This window comes from Protopterus annectens, chromosome 10.part0 (genome assembly GCF_019279795.1).
Source record: "Protopterus annectens isolate FY-2018-M chromosome 10.part0, PAN1.0, whole genome shotgun sequence".
Lineage (NCBI taxonomy): Eukaryota > Metazoa > Chordata > Ceratodontiformes > Protopteridae > Protopterus > Protopterus annectens.
Window position 1 is genome coordinate 828,827,954 of NC_056744.1, and position 22,163 is coordinate 828,850,116.

General features: G+C 43.2%; 1 protein-coding gene across 1 annotated transcript in view; it reads left to right on the forward strand.

The window, feature by feature from the left end:
* The window catches only part of PKN2 (protein kinase N2), a 2,214,272-nt gene that overhangs the window by 1,723,759 nt on the left and 468,350 nt on the right, over window positions 1–22,163 (forward strand). The window contains exons 17-18 of the mRNA XM_044085632.1: window positions 706–768; window positions 3,914–3,990. Coding sequence (XP_043941567.1) covers window positions 706–768; window positions 3,914–3,990 — 140 coding nt within the window. The remainder of the gene's footprint in view (window positions 1–705; window positions 769–3,913; window positions 3,991–22,163) is intronic.

A 22,163-nucleotide genomic window follows, 5' to 3' on the forward strand; every position in this document is an offset into this window, starting at 1 on the left:
TGTAATCCATACGTGAATCAGAACGAGAAGGGCACCATCAGATCCAAGTGGTAATGTTACGGTGAAATAGTTTATGTAGAGACTAGTTGTAAAAGTAGTAGGTTTATTACACTATCGTGAAATAAGTAGAATGTCAGGTTTGTGAGCAAGGAGAAAACTGGAATTTGTCCTGGAGTAGTAAGGAAGTACAGCAACAGAAATGAAGCACAAAGGAGAGTTCCGTGATTGTGAAAGGTGAGGTGCAAAATTGAATATGCTGTTGATAATACTTTGCTAGTGGAGTGAGGCGAGACCCTTCCAAACTTGTGATTAGTGAAGGAAAGGAGTCTAACAAATTAATACCATGTTCCCAGTCCATATCAAAATTAGTAAAATGTTTTTTACTGTTGAAGAGCTTTAAGATGTGCAACATGTTTGGTAGTGTTACATGCAGCAGAGAATGTTTGAAAAATAAAAAGATATGTTGCATGTTAAGCAAAAATGTCAGTTGTGTTTGTTTAAACCACATGCATGTTTTGAACAATGTTTCATTGAACCTGTTTGGAACTAAAGGCAGACATAACTTTCCTGCTTTAAAAATGTTGATACTAACCTGTTTTTATTATAATAAAGCAGTGTCATTAAATTGAGGCAATGTATTGCATGGTTAAATGGCTTTGTTTGTTGTGTTATCTAAGTTTTTACTCTCTTCTTTATTTCTGGCAGATTTTATGCTGCTTGTGTAGTCCTTGGTTTACAGTTTCTGCATGACCACAAGATAGTGTACAGGTAAGCAGTTTCATGGTATACTATCTACTAACTTAAATCTTTAGAACTGTAGACAGATGGCATGTCTGGATTACTGTGGTCCTCAGATGTGTGTGCTTGCTCCTTGTCTGAGAATAGGAAATAAAGTGCAGTTTCAGTGAAACTCTAGTGTCAGGAGTTCTTGAATGGCTGACTTCTGGGAGTTGAATGTGAGGCAATAAAGACCATCACATACATGGAAGAGATGCATTTTTTAATTATTTGCGCACTGAATCACCAAGTTGTGATCCTTAAAAAAATCATGTCTGGATATTTTTTAATATCAGGAGATTTGATATTTTTGATTTGTGCAAGAATAACTTGAGCATATTATCATAATAGATTATTAATCAGTCTTTGCATGTCTCTTACTTCTTGTACAGCATGGGGTAGCATAACTGATTTGAAACCAGAAGCAAGCCTTGCATGGTAGGGTCTGTGTGACTTGGCACTCTGAAAACTGTTTTATTTTGTTACTTTGTGTTTGGGACTGTAGAGCATTGAACCTCCAACTATGGGTCTTGAGTCCATTAGTTCCTCTCCTGCTAGGGAATTCCTGTTACAAGGTGAGAGATAACCAGAGGAGCCATCTTCCAGACAGCTAATGAAGGTTGCTCTTACTAGCATTCCTTCAATGAGAGGAATTCAGTAATCAAGGATTGATATCAGAGTATAGGCAAAGAGGTAGAAATAGAGGATCCTAAATGAAAGACCAGCACTGGTAGAGTTTATGGTAGATTCTAGAACAGAAGTTGCTATTAAGAAAGGAATAATGTTTAGAGCATATAAAATATTGCATGATAACTATAAGAATCAATCAAAGGAGGTTAAGAAGAATTGGGAAGAGAGATTGAATAAGCAATTCACAAAGCAACAATGGGGGATATATGTATGTCTCCCAAATATGCTACAAAATCTAGAAGAGTTAGAATCTTTGCCTTGAAGTGTTTACATAGGTATTTTTATAACCCAAGCAGGCTCCAAATAATTTTTCCTCAGGTAGACAGCAAATGTTGGAGGTGTGATGGGGAAGAAAGAGGTAACTGAAAACATATTTTCTGGGAGAGTAATGAGCTGGCAGACTTTAAAGATTCCTTGCAGTCTGCACTGTCTGAGATGCTGGGTGACCAAATTGGAGTCATCATCATCATCATCTTCTTCTTTCGGCTGTTCCCGTTAGGGGTTGCCACAGCTGATCACCTGTTTCCATTTTTTCCTGCCCTCTGCATCTTGCTCTGTCACACCAACCACCTGCATGTCCTCTCTCACCAGATCCATAAACCTTATCTTAGGCCTTCCTCTTTTCCTGTTACCTGGTAGCTTCATCCTTAGCATCTTTTTCCCAATATACTCAGCATCCCTCCTCAGCACATGTCCAAACCAACGTACTCTTGCCTCTCTGGCTTTGCCTCCAAACCTTCCAACCTGGGCTGGCCTTCTAATATACTTATTCCTAATCCTGTCTACCCTCGTCACACCCGGTGCAAATCTTAACATCTTTAACTCTGCCATATCCAGCTCAAACTCCTGCCTTTTTGTCAATGCCACTGTCTCCAACCCATATAACATAGCTGGAGTAACTAGGGAAATTATTTTTTGAGCTGTGATACAGAAATCGGAATTGATTAAACTTAGTCATGTCGCCTTGAGTCTAATTATGATGGTTGCCAAAAAAACAATTACTAGAAAATGGAAATCAGAGTCTAAGCCAACTTTACTAGAAGTAACAAGGATAGTAACAGAGATAAAGCAACTGGAACTGGGATCTTTGAAAAAGGGTAGGAGCAAATTACATAGGAAAAAATGGGAAATGTGGGATAAATACATGCAGAGGAGGAACAAGGTTTAAAAGAAGGCAGGATTTGAATGAGCTATGTACTGGTTGACTGGCAATGAATGGATAAATTAAAAGTGATGTATGTTTGCAGCTACAGTTGTGATGGCCTGGTTTGTAAGGTATAATGTTTGCAAGTGAGATTGTATCATTATGGTTTATTTTCATTTATATAAATGTAATATTGCCTATTTCATGCATGAACATTTAGTAAAGATATTTTGTTTAAAAAAAATGAGAGGACTTCAGTAGGCCCTTACCCAGCTGCTGATGGCTGACGTGAGCGTTCACATCACCACAGTACCTCATGTGGTCCGTCCCATGCATGATGCTATCCACATGCTCATAGTACTGGCCATTTTTGGTGCCTTACAAGTGTCTTTTTGTTTGGTGATCGTCAGCCTGCTGGGACCACTGTTTCTCCCAAAGTGGACAAGCTGGCGTAATCTACTCAGTACCATCCTCCTCCATCCAGTTCTTGAAGTACTTGAGCTGCTACTCGAGCATGGGCCATGTTGGTTATAGTTGGGGTTTTCATTCCACTATACTTTACTCTGAAAAGTGCCACGGGAATGCAGTAATATGTTTTCTTTGGCTTTAAAATCTGTTTTGATTACCAAAAAAACTGCAAAACTCTCACAACATTCTCTAGCAGATATCAGATGTTTTTTTTTTTTCCTGATGACTGCACAGTATTTTATCTTGTAGACTTTATGAAGAATATAGCTCTGTGGCACAGGAGGATAGAGATTTTTATGGGGCATTGGTAGTAGTTCTCAAAAACTGGGTTCAGATTGCAAGCCCAGCTACTGGAATAGCTGACTGAGGATAACAACAGACTGACAAAAACTTTCTCATCTTGTGGGAATGCGATGGTTAGGACCTCTGTGCAATTGCCAGCTGAAGAAGATTTTGTATTGTAGGTGCAAGGGTAGGCTATTAAATGAGTGATACAGCTTGCCAGGCAATGAAGAAGCATTATAGCTGTGTTGCAAGTCACACATGGAAAGCCCACCTTTGGTGTTGCACCATTCAGTGCCAGTGGGGAGGGTTGTATGTTGTAAAATGCCCAAATTTCATGGAGGATGGACCTCTGTGCTATCTCTTTTCCCTACTACTGCTTTATTACTGATGAGATAGAGAAGTGAAAGAGCTATTTATTATTTTGGCGGACAGAATGAGAGAGAGATAAAAAATATATGTATACGTTTTATAAAGAAGACATTTTAGCGATTTAGCATTGTGCAGCCCACAAAATGTCTGAGACTAATTTCTTTTTCTTCCACATCTTAGAGATCTGAAGTTGGATAATCTGTTACTGGATACAGAAGGCTTTGTGAAAATTGCAGATTTTGGTCTTTGTAAAGAAGGTATGGTCAAAGTTTTGTTTGTCTAACATAAAACATGATTTTCATACAGGTTTAATTTTTCCCTACTCAAAACTTGTCAGTCCCAGGTTCAGTCATTTACTGCACTTGACCTCTAGTACCAACATTACTGGCATCCATGTAATGGAGGATATGGGATGCTGCCCATTTGGAAATTAATTTGTCATCCAGGGAATACACCCTTATCTGTAGTGTGGCTTGTAGAGCATTTAATAGTTCAGAACAAGCTGATCATGTATACCATTTGAAAATGAAAGTGTCTAAATCTTGTGTGGCTTAAGTATTCCCTACCCCCTTTGTAACACAGAAGACATAGTGACTCATTGCATCTGAACCTCTCTTGTGATCTTCTCCATAGTGTAACTTAGCAGTAGTCATGGAACCTGGTGGGTGCTGCTTATGTACCAGGAGTCCTGTGAATGAGAGTTAGTTTTCATTGCTTATTGTTTTGCATCCCACTCTGCTCATCATTGACTGAAGTTTTTCTCCAGGTCATTGTCTACAATGTGACAAACTTGCCGCCTATGCACTGAGAATTTTGCTGTTCATTAGTTTTGTCAGAATGTGTTTATTTGGTAAACAGAATTTATATTTGAATCTGTGTATGTTCTGAAGTTGTAAATCCTTGCAGAGGATCATTGTAACACTAAGTCATAACATTTCAGCTTACCCACCTCATTCATGTTTTTTCCTGGTCAGGATTTGAAAAAGCACTGGCCTCTTTACTGCTGGCTAGGATGTTCTTCGTGTTTCACTGTTGCAGTCATCATATTTGGATTATCTGCCCGCAGGTAGCCCTCAGTCGGCATGAATACCTGAGTCTTGGGATTTCTGCGTTGGATGCTGTCGCTTCTTCCATGACGTCAGGGGTATAAAACATGCAGCTGATGCCATTCCATCAGTCTTTCTTGCCGTGTGGTGCTTGAAGCAGAACTAGTTCGCAAGTGCTGGTCAACCGACTCCTGAAATTTTCGTTTTCGAGTTTCAGACCGGAAGTCTTCTAAAAGATAAGTACCCAGTTGGGGATCCTTTTTTTCTTGCTCTAACCGATGTCAGAAAAAATTAATAATTGTCTTGCCTGTGGAAAGCAAATATCTCATAGAGATTTTCATTCTTACTGCGTCACCTGTTTAGGCCCAGACCACAATGTCCTTCACTGTCAGTTTTGTGTCTTGTTCAACGCCTGAACTATTCGTCGTCTGGCTATTTTTGTAGCTAAATACTTTTGCTCTTAATCTCCATACTCCGAAATGGCTTTGTTAAGCCATCCAACTACCGATCTTCTGAAAAAACGTAAGGATAAAGACAGAGACAGACCGTATAGGTCCAAAACTGCCTACGATGCTTCTGTTAAGCTAGTCGCCAGTCCACCAGTACTCAGTGAGACGCTTTCGCAGCCCCTGATACCCGCTTCTACAGATTCGCAGGCCTCTACTGAGACCCATTCGGAGCCCGGTATGCCACGAGATGCTTCTTTGACTATGGAACCTGTGGATGTCTCTGCCTTGGATGGGTCCGGAGCCGCTGTGCAGGCACCAGCTTCTGAGGGTGTATTCAGGCCTACCGATTATCATATTAAACCGACGACTTCGTTTCAAGCCAAAAATGCAGAGTTCCTCAGGCCTAAAGTTCGCACTACGCCTAGAAAACCGACGACCAAAGTGCATTCTCAGGCCCACATGACTCAAAAACAAATGATTAGAATGGCTGGATACCTTATTACCTTAATTAGGAGAAGCCAGCCTTCCACTTCTGAGAGACCTAGAACTGATTTTTCTTCTGATCAGGAATCTGATATTTGTGTTCCTTCTGACTACCAGGACTTACCCTTATCTACCTATGAGGATTCTGATGCAGAGGATTCCATTCCCTCTGCTTCCCCTCCAGAAGATTTTTCTTTTGGTGACACCTTGCATACCCTTAGGGAGCATTTCCGCTGGCAAAGCCAGGACGATTCTCAGTCCAAAAAGAAACTTAGGGAATTTTTAAACCTGCCTCAGCACATGCATCTAGCTATCCCTCCTGTTCTGGAGATTGTAGATGATGTTTTCTTGGAATCAAACCTTTGCCTCCAGCTCCCAGGAAACCTAACAGGTACTATAGAGTACCTGACGCTCACAAATTCCTCTTCAAGAATCCTACTGCGGATCCAGTGACCATTTCCCAAGGACCAAAAGGCATTAAGGCTACTACTGCCAAAAATCCTACCCCTTCTGACAGGGATTCTAGGGCTTTACACAGGTGGGGTAAGAAGGTATACAGCTCTGCTACTCTGGCCATTAGTGCTTTAAATTGCCAGTTTCATATGTTAAAGTATCAGCAGAATATTATGGGGCTAATTAAACAGAAAATTATGTTGATTCCTGACTGTGCAGAAAACAAAGATTTACATTCTGCTGACCAAGTTGATAAACATACTTTGCAGTGTGGTTTTGATGCTTTAGAAGCATCTTGCAGGGCTGTCATTACTGGGTCTGTACTTAGAAGGCATGCTTGGCTTAAGGAACAAAACTTGCCAGATCATGTAAAAGCAAAATTACTGGATGCACCCTTAAACCAAGAGTGCCTTTTTGGCAATAAAGCAGAAATCCTCAAAAGAATGGAGGAAAAAGCTAAATCTACGCAAACTGTTAAATATTTCTTACAAGTGCAACCACCTAGATTCAGTAGGCATTGGCCTTCAAAGAACTGGTCCTTTCCAGTCCCTTCCAGGCCTACTCAGTCCAAACCCAGGGGCAGCAGACCATCAAGACTTCAGTCTCAGGTTATGCACAGATATAAGCAGCGGGGTGCTCCCACATCCAAAGCAGGGAGTAGTAAGCCACCCCCCTATGGTAAAATTGCAAAATGACTTATCCTTAACTCCTCCAAGCCTTGCCCAACTACTTGCACCTTTAGGAGGAAAGCTTGCCCTACATGCAAAAAACTGGAAATACATTACCCAAGACAAATGGGTTTTAAACATAGTTTCCCTAGGATATAGATTCCACTTCCACTCACTCCCAACCCTAAGTGGATGGCCAGACCTCCCCCCAAACCAGTGGGCAGAGGCCCAAAAACAAGTGCTCTCTCTCTTTCTCTCCTCAGCATCAAGGCTATTCAACCTGTCCCAGCAGAACAAAGGGGACAAGGCTTTTATTCAAGACTGTTCCTGGTTCCCAGAAAAAAAAAACTCCTGGCGTCCCGGCCTGGATCTGTCTATTCTCAACACCTTTCTGGTGGTTCCAAAATTCAAAATACTAACTCTCCAACAGCTGCTTCCTATGCTAGCCAAGGATGCCTGGCTGGCAACCCTAGACTTAAAAGAAGCTTACCTGCACAATCCCAATCAGGGAATCTTGCAGGAAATACCTACGCTTCAGGGCAGGCTCCATGCACTATAAGTTCTGTGCACTTCCTTTTGGCTTATCTACTGCGCCCAGGGTATTCACAAAGTGCCTAGCTCCAGCCATTGCATTTTGCAAGCAGAGAAATATTCAGATTTACCCATATGTGGACGATTGCCTGATTCAGGCAGAAAGTCAGGACTTGCTATTATAGCACCTGGCATTTTTAAAGAGACTTCCAACTTCACTGGGGTACACCATCAATGAGAAGAAATCACACCTAGTACCCTGCCAACAGATTGTATTCCTGGGAGCAAGATTGAACACAACTTTCCAGATGGCATTCCTCACACCAGAGAAACAAATTTGACAACTTGCTTCAACCTACTGGCCACAAAAACCCAGCTATCTGCAAGGAAAATACTGCAAGCTCTGGGGTTCATGGCCTTTTGCATTCTGTTAATTCCATATGCAAAACTGCATATGAGGAAACTTCAGTGGTATCTAAAAAGTCTATGGTGTCAACATTCTCAGGACCTGGAAACAATAATTCCTATCATCCCTTGTCTAAGGGCAGAGGCCTGCAACCACAACAAGGGGCTTCCTTTCACTCTACCCCCTTCTGTCCAAACCCTAACAACAGACGCATCAGACTATGCATGGGGGGCTCACATGGCAGGGCAGTGCATTCAGGGCAAATGGAACCCAAAGCAGATGCACCGGCATATCAATTAAAAATAAATGTTAGCTGTACAGAATGCTCTGACAGCCTTCAAAGACCTTATTCTTCCAGGACAACTATTGGTAAAGACAGACAACACCACAGTTATGTAGTGCATAAACAAGCAGGGGGGGGGGCATTTCTACCCACTCTGCAGACTAGCCATGGCTCTGTGGAATACAGCCTTGAGCAACCAAGTGCACCTACAAGCTCAATTCCTGCCAGGCAAACTAAATTCACTGGCAGACGACTTAAGCAGAAATCTCATGGACTCACACGAATAGAGACTGGAACCGAAAATAGTCAAGCTCTTGATGAACAAATGGGGGACTCCGGAGGTAGACCCGTTTGCCTTCCCTCAGAACTACCATTTGAGCAAGTACTGCACCAGAGCTCCCCACAGTCAAGCTTGGAAAGTGGATGCCCTGTCCTTTACCTGGGAAAGCCTCTCAGTCTATGCCTTTCCCCCTCTGCCTCTCCTCTTGAAGGTTCTACTAAAGATCAAACAGGACAAGCCAAGGGCAATCCTGATTGCACCAGACTGGCCACGCCAGCACTGGTACCCTCTTTTGCGCAGTCTGACAACACTGCAACCTTGGCACCTAACTCAGACCCCTTCCCTGCTGTCCCAACAAGCGGGCCAGATTCTGCACCCTCAGCTTCAAACCCTGAACTTTGCAGCCTGGCTAATCCCCTGAGCTCAACTCTAGCAACCCTCAGTAAGCAGGTGCTGGATGTCATTCTTGAGGCAAGGAGGCCTAGTACTAGAAAATCCTATTCAGAAAGTGGAAAATATACTGTTCCTGGAGCCAGTCTCAGGGGATGGGCACAGCAGTGCCCAGCTTACCCCATATACTAGATTACTTAACTGAAATGCTCCACAAGGGCCTTTTCTTCTCTTCAATTAAAATTCATGCCTCAGCCATCTCAGCTGAATATAATACTGAGCCACCCCTCTTCTCTCATTCTCTGGTAAAACAATTCCTTAGAGGGGCCAACAATTTAAGAGCTCCCACTTCTACCTGGGACCTTAACTTTGTATTGGAAAAACTTACTCTCCCCCCCCCCCCCTTTGAACCGACTGCTACAGCAGAGTTGAAATTCCTCTCTTGGAAAACAGCTTTACTTTTAGCCATCACTTCAGCTAGAAGAGTGTCTTGAACTGCAGGCCCTTATGGCAGTGGAACCTTTCATTATCTTCCATGCGGACAGGGTTTCCCTCAGGACTAGCCCATCTTTTATGCCCAAGGTGATGTCCAGTGTGGCCTTACACCAGTCCATTTATTTGCCTACTTTTTTCCCTAATCCTCAGAATAACACACCTACATTGGCGGAGGCACTCAATAAAAACCTGCCCAATCATCAGGGACATCCAAAGCATAAAAGCAAGCAAACTCCACCCCCCCAACACAACCCAAATGTCACATAGCCCACAAACTCAGTGTGCCACAGCCCATAAGGCATAACAACGTACCCAACACTCCAGTCATAGGTGACTCTATAGTCAGGCACACTGATGTTCCACTCACTAGACTAAACAAGGAGAAAGTTACTGTCAGGTGCCAGGATCCGCCACATAACGCATGCACTCAGGTCACTCCACAATAAGTACAAATATAACACTGTCATTGTCCATGTTGGTGTGAATGACCTGAGACGTACCTCCCTGGACTACATGAAAAGAGACATGGAGGAGCTCTCCGATTTTGTATCCCAGGCAGGTATGACCCTAACCCTGAGTAGCATCCTGCCATCACCCAGAATGATACCACATTACAAGGACAAAATGATTGATTTCAACAATTGGCTAAGCTTCTGGTGTCATTCTAAGGGGATCCAGTATTTGTCTGCCTAGGACAACATGATCAACAGTCCACGATGCTTTGCCAGAGATGGCCTGCACCTGTCGCCCTTAGGATTCCGGATACTGGCTATGGCTCTTGCCACCCCTATAGTGCCTTTTTTAGGCAAGGTTCAAATGACAAATTCACCACCGTAACAGGTACAAGCAAGCAAAATCTGAGGGTAATGCTACTCAATGCTAGAAGTCTAAACCTCAAAATGCACTTACTCGAGGCACTCCTTAAAATGGAGAACATTGACACCTGTGCAGTGACAGAGACCTGGTTCAAAGCTCCAGAAAGCACCCCTGCATTACCAGGCTTCAATTCTTTCCACACCTTTCGGCCACCTAACTCAGAAAGAAGCACTAAAGGTGGAGGCGTGTCCATATTCATTAAGGATATCCACACCTCCAGGCTAGTTGCACAGCATAATGCATCAGTGATTATCCAAGTGCAACTAACTCTGGGCAAGACCGCAATCCAAATTGTAGCTTGCTACAGACCCCCCACCATGCCCCAGGATTCACACTCCTCATTTCTTGATACACTGGAAAGTATTAGGGTACAACCCAACACCCTAATAATGGGTGATTTCAACTACCCCACCATTAACTGGGAAAACTACTCATGTACCAACTCTTTTGCTCAACGTTTTGTAGAATTCATAAATTCCAACGTCTTGGATCAACTTATTCACACCCCCACCAGGGGCAGCAGTATCCTAGACCTGGTCATTACCAACATGGGAAACCGGTGTTCCACACCAGAGGTCAATTCCTCGTTGGTCAGATCCAACCACAAGCTAATCAACCTAGACATCCACATCCCACCCACAATTAGGGAAATCATCGTAAAAAACTTCTCCAAAGCCAACTTCACACTTCTTAAGACAGAAGTGGCAAACTTCATGACACCCATGCAGACGGACAATAGAGGTATGACTGCCGAATCCTACACAAATGCACTTTATAAGCACTTACACGAGTGCATGGATCATGCTATCCCTAATAGAACTAAGAGGTTATCCTCCAAAAAAAGGAAGCCAATCTGGTGGTCCTCTGCCATAAACAAACTCTACAACAGAAGAAAGAAACTGTTGCAAAAAAGAGTAAAATCCCATGACTGGAGGAACTCCCCGGTCAACCTCGGTAAGAAGCTGAGATCCCTCATAAAATCCTCCAAAGCTAGTTACGAAAACAAAATTGCCACTGACTCTAAAGACAACCACAAAGCATTCTATAGCTATGTCAAGAGTCTAAATGGGAACACTCAGATCTGCTCTGAGTTACAGCACAATGGCACTAAATATACAGAACCAACTGATATTGCCAACATCCTAGCAGATAGGTTCAGTGCTAACTTTACCCCTCTCTCACCCCCTAGAGGGCCCATCTCTATACCGGAAGAATGCAAAGTTCCTATAATCACGGCTGCACAGGTAAAAAACATACTCTCCAAAGCCAAGAACACAGCATCCATGGGACCTGACAATATCCCAGGCTGCGTTCTACACGAACTACAGAATGAACTGGCACCCTACGTAAGTACCATGTTCAGTCATAGCCTCACCTCAGGCTTTGTACCCACTGAATGGCACACCGCGATAGTTATCCCACTCCACAAAGGGGGAGCCACGACAGACCCCAGGAACTACAGCCCCATTAGTCTGACGAGCCTGGTCTGCAAGGCAATGGAACGTATCATTGTGGAACTCATAAACAAAGACACTGGTAATCTCCAAACTCTGGACCCTACCCAGTTTGGATTTGTAAAAGGCAGATCATGTCTCCTAAACCTGATTGACGACTTTGAAGCAGTCACCAAAGCCATAGATGAGGGTAAAATGGTTCACACAGCTTATCTAGATCTCGCCAAGGCTTTCAACACCATCCCCCACTCTGGAATTATAGATAAGCTCACTAGACTAGGTATAAATCCCTATGTCACAAGATGGGTTGCCAACTGGCTCACGGACAGAACCCACACTGTGAAAGTAGCGGATTCCAAATTCGACATCAGACCAGTGAGAAGTGGAGTACCACAGGGTTCAGTCCTGGGTCCTCTCCTGTTTGGTATTTATTTCTCTGAAGTGCAGGCCAACAAAGAAGGTCTTTGGCTAACAAAGTTTGCAGATGACTGCAAACTAGGAGCCATAATCTAAACTCCTAACGATGTGGACAAACTACAAAAGGGCCTCACTGAGACAGATACCTGGTGTCAAAGCCATGGCCTGAAGCTCAATGCCAAAAAGTGTATTGTCATCCCCTTTGGTAAAAACTCTGTACCCATGAACTACCACATAGCTGGTAGTCTACTTAATGCCGAAAATGTGATGAGACCTTCGGACACAGGTGGACAGTAGTCTCTCCTTTGATAATCACATTGCCACAGTGGTCAGGAAATCCTTCTACGTGGCTCATCTCATCACAAAAGGATTCTCATCCAGAAAAAGAGGTCATTATTCCCCTCTACTCATCACTCATTAGACCCATTATAGAGTACAACGCCCCTTTTGGTATGTACCTCACAAGACATCTACAACAACTGGAAAGACCACAGAAATACCTCACAAAGAGGATTACTGGCCTCAAACAGATGCCCTATGCAGACCATCTCAAAAAACTACAGCTTTACTCCATCGCATATCGCCTACTCAGGGGCGATCTCTGCCTAATATACAAAGCTATGTCAAACCCAGAGCTGTTGGACATGCTCCAAATCCCAATCCCTCCGAGCTACACGCTCTAGGGACCTAAACCTTGTCACCACAATAAACAGAACATGCTGGAGGGATAGATTCCTGTCCCAGTGACTCCCCATACTCTGGAACAGACTACCTATCTATGTCAAACAGAGCTCCTCATTAGCACTCTTCAAGAAAAATCTTGATGATTGGATGGGAAATGGGAAATTTACCCCAGGGATCACTTCTGTAGCTCTGCTCGACAGGGGCACAGGAAAATAATTTTCTTGGGTGGCGAAAGCCAGGGTACATTTTTTAGCTAGGCTTGTATGGGCCCTAGGGCCGATAGCCTAGTACCTACCTATTAACCTATAAGGGGGGAAAGGATACTTCATTCTCTGGATGTGCACAGACAACTTAGACTCTGTTTGGACAGGACTAAGCCTTTCAGAAAATCTGACCAGCTGCTAGTCAGCTTTGCTGCAGGGGCAGAGTGGAAGGCCATTTCAAAGCAAACCATTTCCAGATGGATAGCACATTGCATCCATTTCTGCTACAAGCACCATGGCAAACCTACCCCACAGGGGATAAGAACACATTCCAGTAGGGCTGCATCTACCTCTACTGCATTTCTCAGAGGAGTCCCTACCAGGGACATCCTGCAAGCTGCAACCTGAAGCCCTGTACATATTTTAACCAAGCATTACCACTTGCCTATCATTTCTAAATCCAGAGCTGGATTTGCCACAGCAGTCTTACAGGGTCTGATTGCCAGCCCTAATGCTTCTTAATCTACCTGCACCCTTCCTTAGCTGTGGGAATCAACCCAAATGTGATGACTGCAACAGTGAAACACTAAGAACCATAGTACATTTGTGCACACTTACCATAAATGTAGATCTTCGAGTGTATTCATTGTTGCAGTCCTGGTTACCCTCCCTCCAGCCCCCTGATTGTCTTTGTTTTCACCTATCCTTTTGGTTTGGCATGGCTTATACTGTGTGTATTTGCTTTTTGCTTGGGGTGTTACACACCATATAATTGCTTCCTATTGTGGGGGGGCACCTGACATCTGGGGCAAGAAAAACTGATGTAATGGCATCGGCTGCATGTTTTATACCCCTGACGACCTGACGTCATGGAAGAAGCGACAGCATCCGACGCAGAAATCCAAAGACTCTGGTATTCAGGCCAACTGAGGGCTACCTGCAGGCAGATAACCCAAATGTGATGAATGCAACATTGAATACACTCGAACATCTACATTTTTGGTAAGTGTACACAACTGTACTTTCTGACACAGGCAAGGGTCAAGGTTCCCCTACCCATTGCTGTTCCACTTAGTTATCATTGTTTTGATTCACTCATCTGCTATTGAGCCAGAAGAAATGTCTTCTTTTTGTAATACCTGTTTTCTCATAACGTTTTTATTTGTTTTGTGATCTGGCAAGTTTTCTCTTTCACGTCTCATTGGACTTCTACTTTTGTGCTTCAGATTTTCAACAGAGGTGGCCATGTTAGCTAAATGTAAAGTGTGTTAGACAAATAGCCACAGGATTTCCATTCTGTCTGTATCTGTTATTGAGGATGTTCTTTGTGTTTCACTGTTGCAGTCATCACTTTTGGGTTATCTGCTTGCAGTAGCCCTCATTCGACCTGATTAACAAAGTCTTGGGTCCTGCGTCGGTTGCTGTCCCTTCTTCCATGATGTCAGGTCGTCAGGGGTATAAAACATGTAGCTGACACCATTACATCAGTCTTTCTTGCCGTGTGGTGCCCGAAGCAGAAGCAGTTCGCAAGTGCCGGTCGGCAGACTCCTGAAATTTTCATTTTTGAGTTTCAGAACCGAAGTCTTCAACTAAAACTAAGTACCCCGTTGGGGAAACTTGTTCTTGCTCCTTACCGATGCTATTAAAAGTTAATAATTGCATTACTTGTGGAAAGCAAATACCTCATAAAGATTTTCATTCGTACTGTATTCCTTGCCTAGGCCCTAACCACAACGTACCGTGCTGTCGATTTTGTACTTTGTTTAATCAGCGCACTATCTATCGTCGGTATATTTTCGCAGTGTGTCACTGTGGGCTCCATTGTACCTGCCTTAGACTCCTACTCTATTGTCTCAGCAGGAGAACCAAATTCTGCATCCTCAACTTCAAATACTGAATCTAGCAGCCTGGCTAATTACATAATTTTTCCTTTATCATCCCTCAGTAAACCAGTGATGGATATCATTTTAGAGGCAAGGAGGCCTACTACAGAAAGTCTTACAGTGAAAATAGGAAAGGATTCTGTGCCTGGAACCAGTCTCAAGGGATGAGTACAACAGTGCCCAATTTACCTCAGATCTTACAATACTTAACTGAGATGCTTCATAAGGGCCTGTCTTTCTCCTCCATCAAAATTAATATTTGCAAGATACTTTAAACATGTAAAGATGTAATTAGAAATATAAAGATTTGCTGATTATGTGGACCTTTAAACATTAGAAATTGTCTGTGATTATGTGGATCATTTACAAGGGTAGCTATACTTCCGTGGTGGTGCAGCGGTAGCGTTGTTGCCTCACAGCAAGAGGTTCTCCTGTTCGATTCTCGGCTTGCCTTCTGTGTGGAGTCTGCATGTCCTCCCCACGGTCGAATTGGCATTCGAAAGACATGCGTTGAATGAGTGTGCCTTCGTTGAAGGCTGGATGTCGGGCTGGCAACTTGACATCATAAAAAACAACTGCCAGTCATTAGCGGACTGGAGTTCCACTGTAGTGACCCCTAACAGGGAAAAGCCGAAAGATAAACAACAATATTTACAAAGGTAGCTATGACAGGCGTTCTTATACAAAGTTATGCCAGATTAGTAACAGAAAATTTGTTGGTGTGTATTAAGCCCCAAATTTCAGGTGCTCCTGTTAAAATTAATATTTCATTTGGTGGTCCATCTACAGCCTGGACGTTGTTGCAGGAAAAGAGAAAAATTGAGTATCAGCTGGCAAAATTTATTTTAGACATTCAACCATTTCAGAACCAATTATCCATTTTCTAGAAAAAATGTACAAAAAAGCCAAAACATGTCCAATTTTGTTCCTCTAAGTATGCCATATCTGTGTCTCGTAAACCACCACACATAAGATAACTAAGGTGGCAGCTTGTAAGGTAGCATTAACATGGTGTTATGAAGTGTTGATATTCTTAGATTACCAGTACAAATTATTATCCACTTACATAATCTTTGCATTTGCCATTCTTATTTAAAAATATTACAATGAACTATGTTTTGTTTTTTTTCAGATATCTTGTAAACTGTAGATCCGGTATTGTCTGTTTTCATCAGATTCAGCCTTTAGGTTATCTGATCTGACTGAGTCCGACCTCAGCATCTTTCAGAAACTTCAGATTCAGGGCTGTGACTCCTCCTCTACCTATAATTCCTTCTGTCCCAGTAGACTACCTCAGATCTCATGTACCACTTGAATTAGAAAGATGATGTCTTTGAGGGCTCTGACTTTCGAGGTAACTGTTTTTGTTATTTTTTTTCTGTGATCTCTGCTCCACTGTATTTTTTTATCTAACTCGATCCTTATCTTCTGCTGTATCCCTCCCCATACAAAAATAAAAAAAAAGTTCTTGTTAGGTAGTTGTAATAGTAGTTCTTCAGTGAAGTCATTCTTTATATTTTTTCATCTTTTTACTAATGTGGGTCTCCTTACTTAGTCAAAAAATTTTCACTGTGCTGTTATGGTGGTAACATTGTTTGCTTCGTTAGCCAGTGCTGTGGTTTCTTTGTCTTTCCAGTGTGTCAGACAAGGTCACCAGTTTCAAGAAGTGTTTGACCTTCAGGCATAAGTTCCCACAGCAGGACCCTCACTGTTGGTGTGTTTATTGCCTGGGGATAGCACACCTTGATGCTGATTTGTGAAGCATGTCTGTTCTTTGGAACTAGAGCAATTCAGGGAAGGAGAGACAAGCAAGTTCTGAAGGTCTTGCTTTCCGTCCAAACAGTGGCTTCAGCCCAGTTCTCTACCTCACATTTTCCTTCTCCAGCTGAAAGCATAGAAAAAAGCAAAGTCTTCTAAGAATTAAAGAAAAAAGAAGGATAAACCAGAGAGAGAGAGAGAGAGAAAGGGAAACAGAAAAACTAGAAAGACCCAGAAAGCGTTTTCTAAATCCAACAGGAATTTTGGGTCTACTGCCAAAGTGTTCAGATCCAGAAACTAACTACTTCCATTCTCCCGTACCTCCTCCCAGTTTCTCACTGGAACCATTGAATCATGTGCTCCACTGTCCTTTTGTGTAGGAGAGGCATACTTGGCCACCTTCAATGGCTTCTTCACCCGCAGACATGTACAGAACAATGTGGTGGTTTCTCTAGAAACAAATTCAACTGGGGGTCCTGCCGGCCCGACAGCTTTCAGGTATCCCCAGGTACAGGTCCATTAGCCCCATCTCTAGTTTCTCCTTTTCTGGTTTAACCTTTAGATCAGAAGCCCACAGATCTGAGCTTTCACAGACCTCCTACATTGGAACTGACAGTCCTTTCGACTTTGACTCTGACAGTATCCCTTACTTTCTCGACTCTAATTTTGTTGGATCGGGACAAGTCTTGGAGCCAAAGCCTTGGGGACAAGGCTCAAGGGCTTGAGTCGACTCAAAGTCGTTGGATCCATCACTCCCCCTTGGTCGGTGCTCGATAGCTCTGCTGCAGTTGTCAGCCTGTGAGTGTGGCGACTTTGAGCAGAGGATGTCCCTCCAGTCCCCTTTTTGGATCTGGGGAATGCTTCTTCATTTCTGATCCCGTCCTCCGCATTCAAGGCATTTGAAAGGGTTCTCACAAATTTGATAAATAAAAAAGTGTCTGTTGTGCTAGGCTCCATCCCAATTTCCCTTGGATACTACATCTGAGTTCAAGTGTCCTGATCAGCTGGGGAAGCAGCCTCATTCAGCCTTGGAAACACTCCCCATGCAAGTTTACAGTTTGACTATCCCTTCACCATAAACCCTTACAAGGCAGGAGCCTACCAAACAGTCTTGTAAAGGAGACATTTACACTCTTGTCTGATGTCAGTCATAGAAGATGCAGATTTTAACAAGGTGAAGGTTTCCCATGATCCCCTCTGGAAGTCATCACCTTATGTGACATTTTCATATTGATGGAAGCAGTGGGGGAAGTGGTCTACCAACGTTCATTCTCCTGATGAGTCTGTGTTCCTCGAAGCTTTTAGGGCTGGCTGTTCTACCTCTTGAGTGTTCCCCCCAGTGATGATCTTATTGGTCTAGTAGTGTAGCAGGTGTAGGAAGGTTCCTGATATGGTGCAACCCATACTATGAAAACAAAACAAGGGTTTTCCCCCTAATGAGTCCAGGTCATTTGATAGTTTTGTGAATATGCTTCGGTGACCTTTGCACATAGAGCACTGAACTACCTTGTCTATGTGACAAGATTTCAGAGGGACTTGACAAAAAACTGACCAAGTCCCTGTCAGGTAACTTGCCTGCAGATATCCAGAAGTCAGTGGAGTCCCAGTTGTCTACCCTACCACCAGTATCCAATGTATCCATGTGTCTGCTTTCTAATGCAGCTGATGCTACGGCCAGAGTCACAGGTACTGGCACTGCTATTAGCTAGAATGTCTGGATGCTCTTGTGTGACTTTGCAGAAGGCTTCAAGATGTTCTTCATTAATGACAATTTTGACAGTTTGACTGTTCATACAGAAGGTAAAAGAAACCCTTAACTGGAATGAGCAGGAAAGCAAGACTGTCTGTCATGAGAATCTGTTTTTCCATCCTTTGTAGGACCTTTTCTAGGAATCAAAGGGGGAGATGTGATGTTAGACATTGCAAGGTTTTACCCAGGACACTCCTGTGAATAGGATGTCGCCGTAGAGACAGAGGTGGACCTCAGAATCAAGGGTTTCACAGTCCTATTTACTAAGAAACCTTATCAACACTCCTTTAGGGTTACCCAGCTGCCACACACTGAAGACAACCAGGGGATTCTTATCCCTGCATCCTCAAGCCTGGCAGGCCATCAACCAAGATATGTGGGTGCTGAGGATAATCACCAGAGACTACACTATTTCCTTTGTTTCACCTCCACAGAAAGAGAAGAATTTGAGACATATCATCCAGTGAGATGGATTCTGCAGTAGCAGAAGTAAAAAAACTGCTAGAAAAAAAAAGAGAAAATCCGTCAGCAGGTCGCCCCAGACTGGTTAGGATCCATAGTTTATTTTGGGGTCTTTTTAGTTCTGAAGATGAGGGGACCTTAGGCCCATTTTGGACCCAAGCCAGCTGAACCAGTTCATGAAGCAGACAAATATATCGATGGTCATGGTTCAGTCCATTCCCCTCTTCTAAGGAAGGATGACTGGATTTGCTCAGTAGGTCTTCAAGATGACCCCCCAAAACAAGGGATTACAGTCAACTATGCAGAGAGTCAATCCTGATGCAGCAGATAGAGTTCATAGGATGCCTCATGGATACGAATTGTCAGATAGTGAAACTGCTGTTCCAAAATATTGTCCCCATATCAAGTAGCTTCTGCACCACCCTTTCCCTCCTGCAAGACTTATTCTCGAGCTGTTTTAATAGCTTTGTCAGTCACACTGGCTCCCCTAGCAAAATATTACATGTCTGTCAATAGACCCTGTCTGTCCAGTGGTCCCTGTTGTGTCATTGGCTGCATACACAGATTAGCCTCACACCAATTTGCAGTAATCACATCATTTGGTAATTGACCTCTCTGGTGGTCTCAGAGGGTTGACCATTTTCTCCCCCCTTCCAAGGGCAGTGGTAACCACAAATGCTTCCCTTGTAGGGTGGGGGAGGAATTTCAAAGAGAAGACTGTTCAGAGTTCTTGGACACAGAGGCCAATCTTCACATCAGTTTCTTGGAGATGACGGCAGTCCTTCTAGCATTACAGGACTCCCTCCCCGAGGGTGTGATCCCCCTCCCGACAGACAAAATGGCAGTAGTCTGGTTCATAAACAAGCAGGGAGGAACCGTATAATATCCACTTTACTGGGAAGCCATGAGAGTGTGGCAGTGGGAGATGTCTTCCTGCAGTGCACATCACGGGGACTTCCAGTGTTCTAGTAGACAAATAGAGTAGATCCATTCTTCCTCACGAGTGGTCCCTTGACCAATCAGTGGCAACACAAATTTTCAGTCACTGGGTCCAACCCTACTGCAGTCTTTTTGCTTCGTACTTAAACAGAATGCAGCAGTAATTTTGCACTAATCACTCCACAGGATCAGTCACCAAGGGATGCTGTAATCCATATTTGGCCTCCCTGGTCTTCTTTATGCATTTCCTCCCATTTACCTTATGATGAAATTTCTTCAGATAGCCAGAAGGGGTAAGGCCAGAGTAATCCTCCTTTAACCTTCTTTTTGCCCTGGCAAGTTTGATTTCATCCTTCCAATCAGGCTCATCTGGATCTGAAAACACCGAGATGAGCCACATGGTTCCTCCAATTCTAATGGTGGCCAGAGATGCCAGTCTTTCCCTTTTGGTGGTTCATATTATTTCGGCCTCAGAGAAACTGGATACTAGAAAGGTGTATCTCAATAAGGTGAGACGTTTTTATCATCTGGGTTTCTTCTAAGGGAATAGTCATCTTTTCAGTCCCTCTTTCTCCTGTTTTGGACTTATAAAAAGGATCTAGTTTTTCAACCATCAGATTACTGCTAGCTGCTATTTCCAGTTTCATTATTGAGCTGAATCAAAATCTATTGCTTTGTAAAGATTTATAAAGCCTTTTTGAACAGGACCTTCCTTTTGAAACCTACTGTTGGAGAACTGGTTCTCCCATGGGATGTTGCTGTTGTGCTTCAGGCCTCAACTCAAGCTCCCTTTGAACCTGCAGCCACAATGGATTTAAAATATCTGTCTTGGAAAACTGTTTGTCTAGTAGCTGTTGCTTTGGCTTGAAGAAATTCAGATTTACAAGCTTTATCTTGCAAACCTCCGTATACGGTCTTCCACAAGAGCATAATGTCCTTAAGAACTAATACAAATTTTCTTCCAAAGGCGGCTTTCAAAGTGTACCTCAGACTATTAATCTACTGGGTTTTTTCCCCAAAAGATTTCTAACAAAGGAAAGTATAGTATGCATTTGCTGGATGTCCATTGACAGCTCCAGTTATTTTTTTGATAGGGCCAAGGATATTAGGAAATCTGATCAACTCTTTACTGCTTTCTCCAAAGCTGCAATTGGTCAAAGCATATCAAAACTTACTTTATCTAGATGGCTGTCTGATTGTATAGTGTTTGTGTATAATAAACTGGGACTTGAACAAACTAAAGGCTCATTTGACAAGGGCAATAGCAACCTCTTCTGCCTTTATAGACAGAGTTCCTGTTGACAAGATTTATGATGCAGCTGCTTGGTATAATCACACCTTTGTGACCAACTACAAGCTAGATGTGCAGTCCCGATCCCATGTATCTTTTGGTATGACCATTCTCAGGAATATCCTTCCTTGATATCACCCAGGTGTTCTTGTAACTTAGGACTCTTCCCCAAAGGTTGAATCAGATAAAAACAGACATCAGATATGAAATCTATGTACTTATCAAAAAGCTAGATCCATGCTGTCTTGTCTTCATCTGGTTCAACATTCCTCCTTCCGTCCCCCGACCTAAATTGTCCCTTTTTGCTCTCAGTGAAAGTTTGGATGTGGTCAAGGACCTTGTCTTTGGACAGCCTTGTGTTTGCTGGTCCTCATACTGTTGTCCTCTTTCCTAGCTCCTGTTGTAGCTAAGCCTGATGTTCTTCATGTTTCACTGTTGCAGTCATCACACTTGGGTTATCTGCCTGCAGGTAGCCCTCAGTCGGTCCAAATACCAGAGACTTAGTATTTCACCGTCGGATGCTGTTGCTCCTGGATTGACGTCAGGTCATCAGGCGTATAAAAACAGGCAGCCGACACCTTTACATCAGTCTTTCTTGCCAAGGAGGAGCCCGAAGCAGAAACAGTTCACAAGTGCTGGTCGGCCGCTACCTGAATTTTTCATTTTCGTTGAATAATCCTGAAGTCTTCTAAAGCTAAGTACCCCGTTGGGGATTATTTTTTCTTGCTCTAACCGATGTCCTAAAAAGTTAACAATTGTTTTAGGTTCATAGGTAGGTACTAGGCTATTGGCCCTAGGGCCTATATAAGCCTAGCCAAAAATGTACCCTGGCTTTCGCCACCCAAGAAAATTATTTTCCTGTGCCCCTGTCAAGCAGAGCCACAGAAGTGATCCCTGGGGTGAATTTCCTATTTTCCCATCCTATCATCAAGATTTTTCTTTGAGTGCTAATGAGGAGCTAAGTTTGACATAGATAGGTAGTCTGTTCCAGAGTATGGGAAGTCTTTGGGACAGGAATCTATCCCACCAAGCGTGTTCTGTTTATTGTGGTGACAAGGTTTAGGTCCCTAGAGTGTGTAGCTCGGAGGGATTGTGATTTCTTTAAGTGGAGCATGTCCAACAGTTCTGGGTTTGACATAGCTTTGTATGTTAGGCAGAGATCGCCTCTGAGTAGGCGATACGCGACGGAGTAAAGCTGGAGTTTTTTGAGACGGTCTGCATAGGGCATC